At 44.4% G+C, this 12,464-nt stretch overlaps 1 protein-coding gene and 1 non-coding gene across 2 annotated transcripts; both read left to right on the forward strand.

Moving 5' to 3' along the window:
• The first annotated feature begins 3,234 nt into the window (after nt 1–3,234).
• Nucleotides 3,235–3,306, forward strand: Trnaq-cug (transfer RNA glutamine (anticodon CUG)). The gene has a single exon. It is a non-coding gene; the product is annotated as a tRNA-Gln (tRNA).
• Nucleotides 3,307–3,756: 450 nt separating this feature from the next.
• On the forward strand, nt 3,757–5,165 carry LOC131258780 (uncharacterized). Its single transcript, XM_058260159.1, has 3 exons — nt 3,757–4,050; nt 4,230–4,402; nt 4,489–5,165. The coding sequence occupies exons 2-3, from the start codon at nt 4,249–4,251 to the stop codon at nt 5,034–5,036; spliced, it is 702 nt and encodes a 233-aa protein (XP_058116142.1). The 5' UTR covers nt 3,757–4,050; nt 4,230–4,248; the 3' UTR covers nt 5,037–5,165.
• Nucleotides 5,166–12,464: the final 7,299 nt, after the last annotated feature.

Here is a 12,464-nt window from a genome sequence, read left to right on the forward strand (position 1 = left end):
AAACATATTCAAGAAATTGCATGCAATAGGCCCATGTGATCCTAATATTCGTATACCAGCGTTCCCTTTCCCGACCTACCCGGCAATCGATAAACAAGGAAGATGGGGGTTGTGCTCATGCTAGGAGGGGAAGCTCATAAATATTCGATATAACCGCAAAAACTTCTCTCTTGAAACAACGGACAAAATGTGGTCCCTACGTCTTACACTTTTCTTTACCCGTTGCAAAGTGGCGGGATATCTTGTTCTAGCTGGTTCTTGGGTATCCAGCCCCACCTTTTTCCCGAGCACGATCGTCCGGTCAAACAAAAACTCAGCAGGAGAGGAGGCGAGCAGGAAGAGTACACACTACAAAGAAACTTTGGACTCCAATATTTAGTTTACGGGTTTCGCAAAGTAGTAATAGTGTCCGAGATGATGTTGCGGGGTATCGAACGGGAGAACCGTGGACCACGTGGTAGTGTTCACAACAAGAAATTGAATTTCAAAATAATATTATTGGCAAAGGGCGGATAGGAAAGAAGAAGTGGTTTTCTAAACAGGGATTGACTGAGATGCTGCTCACTCGAATCCCGTCCTTTTCATGAGCAAGTTATCTTTCAATGTTCCCTCACTAGCCACAGTACTTGCAGGATACTATTTTACGGTCGATTTTCTTCAGTCATGGCCGATGCGCTAAAACAATGAGACCGATGTTAAGAATAATATCAAACTTTTTCTTTTCGCATGAATAATTCGCCACTATTGAGTCTTTGACTTATGAAAGAAGAAGCTACCCTCAAAGCGTATGGACGTTACGTTTCTACACCGATAAACTACTCCAATAAACCATCTATCCTCCCAATGCCAGACCTGATAACATGTATCAAAGTAATCCACTGCGAGACCCTTGCTGGTTACCATCGCGCCTACTGCTTTCCAATAAACTCCGGAAAACCTATGATCTATCACCATTAAATCCTTATCCGATGAGTTATCGGCAAATGAGGGCGTGATGTGGCAAAACTCTCGTATGGATTACCGAACGGGCAGGATGAAAGTGGCCTGCCCCGGAGAAAGTTGGCGAATTTTTGGTACCGTAACTAAACGGGGAGGAAAGTTTCAATCCTCGGAAGAAATATGTAGTAGCCCTGGAGGTAGGTGACACAGTATGTGTGTGCGTGTAGAATTCGCAGTACCGGATGAAGTTACCTTCCAATCGATGGGAACGGGCAATTGTGTGACCTAGTGGAAAATGTGTGTGTGAGAGAGAGGGTTTGATTTCCTTACCACGGAAGGAGTTGGGAATCCAAGAAATCATGAGGACCAAGAGTTGAATATATCCCAATCCACCTGCGGTTGAGTGCTAGAAGTGAAAGTTAACTAAAAAGATTGTATAAGCTTTTCCCTTGTCACAGGAGGCCCTTACTGAACGGAAAACTCCTCGGTGTGTACCTTATCAGATCCTTGTCATACCATCTGATTTACAATCGAACCATCGTCATCGTCGTCATCGTCATCATTCTCTCGGTGGTACAGGATCCAACTTCTACACTTCGAAGCAATATTTTCCCAAGACGAATTGTTACGTTCGAATAAAGTTGGCTTCTCCTCACTCCCCTCACACCCCACACGCATGTGGAGGAGCGAATATGTGATAGTTTTTAGAGGACACTCGGTGGCAAATTATTCCGCACCAGCGCGCAAGACCAGCAGCAGCCTTTTTCCGGCTGAACAAGCTAGCGCTCTCGGCAAAGCTTTCCCCGCGCCCGTACGACAAAGATGCCGCTGTGCGGCCACACATCACAAACACCTTTTCGTGCTTTCGATGGAGGTGGTGGAGCTGAAAAGTTTTCTCACAACGATCACATTTTGAATTTAAATTACTTCCACCCAATGGTTGGTAAAAACTTTGTCCTCTGTTCAGCGCCGGCAAGTGTGGCAATTCGTTTGTTCCGGCGAGCAAATTCTTGCTTGTGAAGGCGGCCCTGCCCCTGGTGGATATCATTTTCCAGGACCGCTGAGAAAATGACGGAGGGGCATTAGGGAAGCCAATCGGTAAGAATTGGCACGGGCTGCGCTTTCGTATCCCACATTGAGACCGGCACGGAGAAGAAGTACTTCGTGGCCGTGAACGATAATTCGTTCGCATGGCTAAATTAAAATTATATGTCATTTTCTTCGCTCGGAAAACTTTTGCATCCTTTTGCGCCAGGCTAGTAAGGATAATTATTGCGTCGCCAAGAGCCCGCAAGTATTTGTGGACAAGAGTGAGCGGTGCTCTGGGGTGCTGGGGATGCGGTTCGCGTTGGAACTTTCCCAAATACATACCCCGTGGGCAACGTGACATGTACGTGGGGCGTTCGAACGAAGGCGAGACAGTCTGATTAAATTTACTCTGATTTGACTTTGTCACCGTGTCCCAACCTCAATACCTAAAGGCTGTGATTTCTGACTTCTCACTGGGCGGAGTGGTAAAGCCCGTACGCCTTGGTCGAGGCCGTGATAGACAGAATGCTAAAATGTTGCCTAATTACACTGGAGCGTACACAAGCTGCTGCACAGGAACTTGTGCTCGATGTGTCCTTCTTAGGATATGCCCCGCGAGGTCTTACGCCAAGGCGGTGGTGGTTTTGTTCCTTTTTCTTGGGGCAGAGGAAGCAACTTCATCAGCGTACAACATTGTTCGAAATGTAGTGTTCCCGAAAGGCGTGCCCCGCGGCTGGAGAACGCGGTAGGCCGATGAATGGGGAACCAAATGCAGTCGGAAAATGGCAACCCATCGGTGGTGCCTAATTAGAGACCGGGCGTTAATTAGAGACGGCGAAACTGTCACCATTGCTGTACGGAACTTTCCAACCGTCGGGAGGATTCTTGAGTGGTATCGTGGTGGGCCGGTACAACCTCAAACCATGGCACCTTCTACTATTAGCATTTGCTATTCCTTGCGAGCTTCGGGAGGGAAGTATGTGTGCTCATTCCAAGCTTACTAACGTGTGCGAAAGGATATCCACGCTGAAAGAGAAACGAAAGCTGTTAGTGGTTGGTTAAAATTATTGCTCCGTTTTATGTTTCGAGTAATAAATTGCGCATGTATCTTTGCATTTCGTTTAAACGATAAGCGATACTTACGTAAAAAAAAAAGATTGCAAAGAATTTGCTATCGTTATCTGCTACAGGTCTGCTTTCATTTTCAAGCATAAATTATACCAAAAGCTGCTTTAAGTACCGCTATTTTCTCCCGCATCAGCAACGGGTTCCATGGTGTAATGGTTAGCACTTTGGACTCTGAATCCAACGATCCGAGTTCAAATCTCGGTGGAACCTACAAATCTTTTTTTACCGTCCTTTCGAGGAGAGAATTTTTTATCACGTTTCACTAAAGTTAGCAAATTGTAAAACTGTTGCATTTCTTGTTTTGACCATATTTTGTGAAAATATTACTGTTTGCTAACGGCACTGTCCTGAACTCACACACAAGCGGCCATTCAGGGTTCGTAAACCCGAAGTGTCGTTCTTCTGGGGCAAAATATTTCATACACGGGATAAGCACGCTTCATTACGTTGTACACAAACATCACTGGCCACATTTTATGTATGTTATATCACATTTATGTATGTTAACACGGGAACGTTAAAATTTACAGTTCTTTTGGGTCTGATCGAAATACCATGAATTCTGGCTACTGATCGATAGCATACTAGTTGATGGGCCGGCTTCTACTAATTGTCATTCCGACGTTTAGCAAATGTCAAATTAAACGAAATTACAAATTGGCCAAATTGCAAAACAAACGCCGACAAGCTCTGAGGTGCTTATGTTGTAAAATTATAAATTGTATCGTCCATGAATTGAAGTCCATCGAAAAGCAGCTGCTGTGTGATTTGTTGAAATTTCAATACACGATCTGTAACCTTTGATTTACGATAAAAGTGCATGCAGTAGGATTTTAGTTTGCGCAGGTAGCAAACACTCGCGTCCAGGCAACATCTGCGTCTATCTTTTTTTTTAACTGGAAGTTTTTATCGTTAGCTTATTATTTACTCAAAGTTGTTCATCTGGGGTCAAAAGTAAGTTGCATCAGTTTGCGGTTATCCGGTACGATTTGCGTACTTTTTTACAGTCGCGTTGCGTGTTATAGCGTCAAATCTTCCGGGTTTATTACAAACATTTGTTAAAATGTTATCACATTTACACAACCAACATACTAAAGCCCTTACAAAATCATTACTATCCATCATCTTTGCAGTTGTTGCTTCGTGTAAGGTATGCCAACGTACAAAGTCGAGGACGACGTAAAGCTTATCAAATGTGTCCAACAACATCCCGTTCTTTGGCACAAGGCGTACATGAACGGTCGCAGCAGGCTGGCGACAAGCATCTGGCAGGGCATTCGAGATCTATCCTTCCCGAACAAGACTGGTGAGGAACGATCAATGGTGATCGGCGAACCATTACGGGTTCTGCTTACATTACAATGTTTCCATTTCGGCAATTTTGGTTTTCAGTGAATGAGTTGCGAGTACGTTGGAAAGGATTACGAGACCATTACTGCCGTCAACTGCGTCGCATTGAAGGTTGTGAAGGATATGGTTCATCTTGGAAATTTTTCCACCTTCTGAAGTTTTTGGATGGTCACTTTAAACTTAAACGCAGTACCGCCAGACGAATCGAAAAAAGGGGAACCTCATCCGAAATGGTACAAGCAGAGGTAACAAACATATGCTGGTCCGGTCAGTCGGAAGCATCCTACGCTACCTCCTCATGGGAAGATTGTGAAAGCATGCATTATTCTCGTGAAGCTTCTTTCAACTATAGATTTCGCTCCCAAAATAATCAGAAAAGGACGCGTATGATGAGCAAAGACTCCCCCGCTCTAGTTGCTGATTTGGAGCCAGAAGAGTTAACTTGGGTTAGTTCGGTTTCGAATAGCACGTTCTTGGCAAGTATGGTCCCCTTACTAGAGCAACTTTCTCCGCTGCAGAATGTGCAGACCCGTATTAATATTATGAAAATTATAACAAACGCGCTGCGTGATGAATTGGAAGTCCAATGAGAACTACCACAATTTTTACATTTTTTCTTATCATTTGTAGTAAAGTGTTCTAACAACGCTCGTTTAAATCCTCAAAAGAAATTATCTAAATACCGTTCTTGCAACAATAAATGTTAGAGTAATACTAACCCCTCCGAAACCACAAATGACTTTATTTTTGCTAATCTAGTATTCTGGTACCCTTGCATGGTTTCTTAGATACATAATTAGTTCGCGTAAACTAGCCTTAAGTAAAGTAGTAATCTAGCCTACCGCATTATTGTGTCGGTCATCGGTGAACAAAGTTCTAGCTGATAATTGCGGCATTCATCATAAAAAGAATTAGTTCACAGGAACGATTGGATAGGAATTGGATTCTGAAACATTCAGGAAACAAATGGTTCCAAGACGAGAAAAGTCGGCAGCCCTTGATGCGGCAGGTGTTATCAAATTCATTAACCTGATGAAAAAATATCCCATTCCAAGTGGCCGCACTTCGAAGGTGGAAGTTAGTGAAACCTGGAAGCTATTAGAACGTGAGATGGAAATACCAAGTGAGCTTTTCCTTATGATTTGTCAATCCGTTGATGTGTTTCAATGGCATATTTTGTACTTTCTTGCAGAAACCTTCCTTATGACCAAGTGGCGAAACTTGGCCATAGCTTATCGTCGTGAACTGCGATTGGAAATGAAAGCTGGTAGCGGTTTTGTCTCCCGATGGCCATATTTTAAACTGATGGAATTCATGCGTGTTGAAACGCTGTGTAAGATGCAAACTACTCTCACCCGATCGAGTAGAGGGTTCGCTGTGAATCAGCATGTCATGGGGCCAACGAAAATTGTTCCACCCTCGGCCAGAGTGTTGGAGAAGAAAGAAGTGAAACATGAGCCGGTTCGTGCGCTGGGACATGTTGAACACTGTAAGACCAATATTCCGATAACGAGTGTGACGATCAACAGAGGGGAATGTACCATGAGTGATCCGGTGTATGATTTTCTTATGACGCGGATTCATCCGTACGTGGTGGCGATGTCGACAGAAAATCGAATGAAAGTACTCGAACAAATGCAACAGTTGGTGTTTGAAGTTCACCAACGTAGAGAAAACAAGGTGGAAGAATCGGCCTATATGGATCGTCGTTGCATCGAAAGCGTATTTTTTGGATGCATGGACATCAACGGACACAATGACCGTTTGTAATAACTATGTTACAGCAGCTAAATTTGCCACACTTCCCTCAATTTGAGGATGAAGAAACAATTCCTGCGTGATATGCAGTTTTTCCTCACCAAATGGCATTATTTTTTCTCGATTGCTTTGTGACGCCGGTAATGATTTCCAATCGAGTGCGCATGCACCGAAGCCGCTGATGGTGAAAAAGCCGGTCCACTTACACAACCATAGCCGGCTTGTCAAACGTTTCTGCTGCGGAACGGTGCCGTTCGGATCGAAGAAGGAATTTTCCGGGCCCCCGTTCGTTCACCTGTATGCCATCTGTCGGTGTTTCGTACGTGTACCAGCTGAGAGCGCGAGAGCGAGAGTGCATCGAATATCCGGGGGGTTTTCGTCCTGGAAAAACCTCATCTCCATCTGCGAGCGGTGGTGGCATTGTGTTGCGCAATCTCAACTCCTGTCAATGTCCTTCCTGCAACTCTCTGTGGTACGAAGCTTGTAGCTGTGTGTGTGATACAATGCTTCGCTTTTCCGGGGGTTTCTCGTGACCGGTATTTTATGTACCCGAAGGTCGTCCTCGCTTGGCTCTGTGTGTGTGTGAGAGATCGCGGGTTTTATTTTCAGCAAAAAAGTTTATGTACAGTGCGTCCTCTCTCTTCGCTTTTCCCGGACCAATACCCGAGGCCGTGCGCCAGCCTGAGTGTCACGTCACCCAAGCAAACAGCTGAGCAGGGCATCTGACCGGTGGTGCAAGCGTGACAGCACTCTCGGGCGTGTGTGTGTGTGTGTTTGGGGCCCGGTCGCACTTGTCCTTCGAAAGGAAAAGTGGTGGAGCCGATCAGCTGAGCGCATGTGGCGAGCCCACTTTTCACTTCAGCTTCGGCTTCGACCTTCTCATAGTCCCCGCCCGGTCACGTTCCTTTTTTCCACTCCGCTACTGAAAGAAAACGAAACGACGGTCCGTTCGAAATCGAGCAGTTCTGGGGAGTGAATTCTTTGTCAGGAACTTATAGGATGGGTTGCCTCTAGCCGGAGGAAGGTGCTATTTTCGTTTCGTTGGTAATGTTGGCGAGCACGTGCAGGAAGAGGACAGGACAAGCACGTGTAGAAGGGAGGTAAGGTGAAAGGAGGGCGGGTGTAGGTTAGATGTGCTACACGCACACGACCTGCTGCGATCGTGCCGAGAGCAATCGAGCTCTCGCGAGACATCTGGGAACCGCGCGTTCTTCGGAAGAAATAGAATAGATGTGAAGAAATGTATAAGTACAAAAAAAAAATTGGATGCCAATCAGAGAGCAGGGAAAAAATACAGAAAAAGGTACAACCAATACAGCATAGCACAGAAACCATCTGCCCCGGCACAATACGCCGAGGAAAAAGGGCATCCGTGAACGTGAAAAATGGATGCCGTTTTCTCACGCCTGTCAAGAGCAGTGAGTGACAGGTGAAAAACGTGGCCACAGAAAGGAACAAAAATATATTTGTATGAAAAAGGCAGCCGAATCTTAAAAACAACATATCGGGAACAAATGTCATGAAGGAAAAGCCTTACGCGTGGCAATCAACGTAAGTGCTGAACTGTGAAAATTGAATATGAAAAGGTTAAAGAAGTATATGGCCTTCTAGACGTTTCTGTGATAGCCAATTGTTAGGTATATTACATTTGAGTCCGTTATTTTCAAAAGGGGCTATTTTGCATATCAATTTTCGCTACAGTACTGTAAAATCATTTTATAATATGCTTTTTCATCTTATCATGGTGTTGATTTAACATACGTTAATATATAATATTAAACTTTATTCTTTAGGGCTACTTTGGTACAAGAATGTCCTGAAGAAACACACTGTATCAGTTGTTTGTTAGTAACAGAATAGTGGTTGGCTATTAAACAGGATGTCGACAAGTTTAGCTTTCGGCTTTCGTCGAGACCCTAGGCATGGGCGATACACAGTATCCGATAGAAATGTACATAAAAAGCTTTATGAAGTACGTGAGTATGATTTCAAATATGTTTGTACTAAAAGGTCAACCGTAATAACACGGCACGTGAACATAATCTCACGTATTTTCTTTTCCCAACTCTTTTTAGCCCTCGAAATCCACCACAACTACTCAAATTTCAACAGTCATTATTTTGAAGGAAAATCCACCCTAACGAAACCGTGCCACACTGGGGAAAGCAACGTGGCAAAAACAACACTCGTCGTATACGGGAAACGAAGACAAATGAAACGTGATTTTCTTTAACTTTTCATCCCATCCACCTTTTCCCGACGACGTCGACCACCCGGCAGCAAGCTAGGGGGTAAGTATTTTCCGTGCTTAACTTCTTCCTTTTACTCTTCCTTTTGAGTGTGGTTGAAAAATTGGCAAGTGCAAACCAAATGCCACTCGAGAGTTGAAAGGAGTATCGCGAGTAAACCAATCCCTTCTAGTCAGAATGGACGCAGTTTTAGGTCTCGACTCTGTGTGCGGGATGGTTTCCCATTCTTTTTTTTCAAAATCCCGCTCCCCCGCATCGGCTTTAGTGGGTTTCCTTGGTTCCCGGTGCGTAAAGGAAAAGCTGCCAGCTCGGGCGGTTGAGGGGATGGTACACGGCGTGGAGCGTTATTTTATTTGTGAATCTTTTTCGGATTTTTATTTTTACCCATTGAGAGGTTTCTTCTGGTTTCCGCACGGCCTTTCACGACCGGCGAGGTGTATGTGTGAGTGTATGTTTTCCCACAGGGTAGGGGAGGGCTGGTGTGGCACGATGTTTTTCACTTTTCACTCCCATCATTGACGTCAATGGTGGACGGAAGATGGAACTTTACTGCCCGCACAAACGGAAAAATGTTTGAGAAAAGGAAGGGGCAGCTCGTACCGTTTCTGCCAAGTGGGCAAGAACCGCTTGCCCCTCTCCCAAGAACGCACAAAAATATGACTGCGAAAAACATAACAGCAGGTTCAATAGGTGCGGATGGAGCTGCTCTCTGAAATTAGGGATAAACAACAGAAGCGTTATGGAAGGAAGGGGGACGACGATGGGGTGTGTGTGCGTGTGTGTGTGTGTGTGTGGAGGGAAATAAGCCGAGCAAAACGGATTTATGTTTTCTTCTGGTTCCCTCCGCCGGTTCTCTTTCTCGACCGAGCAAGTAAACAGTAACGGTGAAGAAAATGGGTTAACGAGGGATGGTCGCATTATTTTTCTTTCATTGAATGTTGATTGTTTTTCTTTTCTCAATCGGTCGTGTGCGGAAGGGGGGACCTGCGGGGGCAGTATGTGCTCTTTTTTTTCCTATGGTGAAGGTCGTGTGGACACGCTTGATGGAAAGGATTGGCGTGGTTGTAGATGGTGGTCATAGGGTAAACCCGTTGGTGGACTTTATTTCCGCCTTTACCGCCTTCACCGCGTGCTATTCTGGGATGTTTTGTCCAAAGCAAGGAATAGTCTTTAGTGTGACGTTTGATTTCCTTCTAGAATTTGCCTCGGATACCATGCGCCTCCATTTAAATTTTAGAACTATTTTTAGTGCTCACTCTATTAACATAAACAGGGCGTAACAAATCTTGCTTGTTTATACTCCTCACCCCCTCTCCTATTTTCAGCTGTATTTATTATATTATTTGTTTCTTTTTACCATCTCTTTTACTAAGCCTTTCATGAACTTAGGTTCTGATCCCGCATCGATTTAATGTTTTGCTCTTCTCTGTATTTCTAAATCCTTCTAATTTTCATGTTTTTTTTGTTCCATCGGATTCGAGAGGCATTAAAGCGAAATAGCTTTTTATTCTATCTCCAATATGCTTTGTTTTGTAGAAAGGTGTACCGTATCGCAACTAATATTGGTTGGAATGGTCAATAAGCTGAGAAATTTTTCTAATGACTATGCATTCTTTTTTCCTTGTGAATTTAATTCATTGCGTTAATTTATGAGCGGAAACCGAAAAGCCATTTTTCATTTCTTCATTGTCAAATACTAATATTCGCTTATCGTTGAATGCTGTATCGAGATTGCTTCACTTAATGCACCTGTAAGGTGAGGTTTTCTGAAAGTAAACCCAGGTAATGAATATCAGGAGAAAAACGAAAATGGGCCCGTAAATGGGATCCGGTTTTTGTTCAAATCTTAGCGACGCATAAGACGTGAGATAGAGTTTGTGTCGGTCTTATATATTTGAGAGCTACCTTAACGGCAAACTGGAAATAGAAGCCAAGAGAGTAGCTCCTTCTTCCGGTTTCTTTCTTGCCTCGCTGGCATTGTAATTTCGGTCCGCTGCCCCGTTTTTTTCTTGGCGGGATCTTTTCCGTGTCACGAGCAGAATTAACCGTATGAAATATGAGCCCCCGTTGCTTCCCCTTTGTAACCATCGTTTGTAACAAAGTGATACCACCACTTCCAGTCGGTGGCAGTTTCAGGAAGATCCGGTTCGGTGTGTCGTTTTTATAATAAATAAAATACAATTTATGCGGTTTCTTCGTTCGGTGCGTTCGCTTCCTCATCTTCTTGTCTAATTTAATTCAAGCGCAGTGAAGTAAAGGCGTCATAAAAAAGAAAATATTATAAAAAGGCCTTTACAGCACCAAGGCAATGAGGTCGTCTTCTTTCCCCTTTTCAAAGCCACCATTCTTCTGCAAACTGAAAGCGGAAGAAAAAACATATCTCGCCAGCTTCAGCTACTTTCGAAATGTTTGAAACCGATACCAAACTGAAACCGAAATTCTTTGCCATTCCGCCCGCCTTTCCTGCGAGGGAAGATTCTTTCGGTCGAGATTCCTGATCAGCTTGCGGTGACATTTTGCTTTAATTTGGCTCTTTTGCATATCTCATTTTTACTCTGGTTCAATGGAAACCGTTTTCCCGCTAAAGATGCGCCGGGATGCCGAGATTTATTGGAATGGTCGTGTGGGGAGCGGGAAATCGGTACGGCGCGAGTTGATACTTATTGCTAATTTTCCTTTCCTTCTACCATTTTTGCTAAACACACGACGGACCCGCGTGATGCCATGCCCTGCGCGAAAGTAAATTCGAAAAATGAAGTACGCCAAATGTAATAAAATAGGAAATTGGTCTTTTTGCCCTCGGGGTAACGCGGTTGGCACGGCGTTACAAGGTAGGTGCCTGGCGTGCGAGAATGTAAAGAAGGAAAAGTAGGGAATATTAATCGTTTCAATTGAGCCTCGGTTGGTGGTGAACAACCGTCGGCGATGAGGCGAATGAATCGATGAATGTGCAAAATAATTTAATTCCCCTTTCCGCGCGTTGAACGAAAATGTTGCGCCTAGAGTGTATGGTATACGATTTCTTTTTAGATTTTTGTTTGCCTCTCTCCATGTCGATTTAGGTTCTCTCAATAAAGGCGTTTGTTACAAATTTTTCTGAGCATACAAACGCCAATATATGTACGGCTTGTTTTGCTCAAAACAGGCGATACTGCATATGATATTCCGTTTTGTTCTTTGAAATGGTTTGTTGCTTCCTCAAGATGTTTCGGACAAATGTGTGGCACGAATTACAATGCTCCCTATTGTCCCCGATGTTATTAGGGACGAAATTAGTGAAATAAATCCAACGTTGATCCCCCTAACAGGTTTCATTCGGTTAAAAGCGACGTTAAGCTTTCGTTTTGCGTCATGTTGAACAAACGGAAACGCTTACTTTTGCTGCACCGGAACTTCCCGTAATCTTCTCGCAGACCTCCCGAACTTACCCACGACAGTCGGGCTTTTCGGGCAGCAATTGGCAATCGTAGCTTCACGTAACGCCCGACTCGCCCGGGATGCTATTGATAAATAATACTTCGAGAGGAAATTAATGTCCTGCAACTAATGGGGCTTCCTCGGGACGGTTTCCGGAGGCAGCGAGGGCCAGCTGGCATTCGTCTCCATCCTCCGTGCCTTCGACGAAGGCCACGACGAACGTTGTATCGAAGACTGATGATCAACAGTCCTCCGAAATATCCAATCTAGTTGGAAGGAAGCAGAAGAGGCAGGGAGTGACACAGAAAGCTCCTACTGTTTTCATTCCAAATGGGGCTCCGCCGTCGCTCCACCATTGCCTAGTTCAGTGTTTTCCCTGGTTTTGCTTCGTCCTCTGGCAGATTTGAAAGAAGAAAAAATAAAACTAGAACGGAAACATCCTAGACGACGAACCGAGGGACCGAGCGGACAGCAGGAAAGCAGTTTTCCATTTCCTATACATTTAATGATAAATTTATCGCATTCGTCCTCGAGAGAAGGGTCGCTGTCTGCTGCTTCTGCTGCTACTGCTTTGGAGAAAAAGAAGACCGACTG

The sequence above is a fragment of the Anopheles coustani genome, chromosome 3 (assembly GCF_943734705.1).
Source record: "Anopheles coustani chromosome 3, idAnoCousDA_361_x.2, whole genome shotgun sequence".
NCBI lineage: Eukaryota > Metazoa > Arthropoda > Insecta > Diptera > Culicidae > Anopheles > Anopheles coustani.

Coding starts and splice junctions, on each gene's coding strand:
- LOC131258780 (XM_058260159.1), top strand. CDS start 4,249: ATGCCAACGTACAAAGTCGAGGACGACGTAAAGCTTATCAAATGTGTC. Junction 4,403..4,488: donor ATCCTTCCCGAACAAGACTG/GTGAGGAACGAT, acceptor TTTGGTTTTCAG/TGAATGAGTTGCGAGTACGT.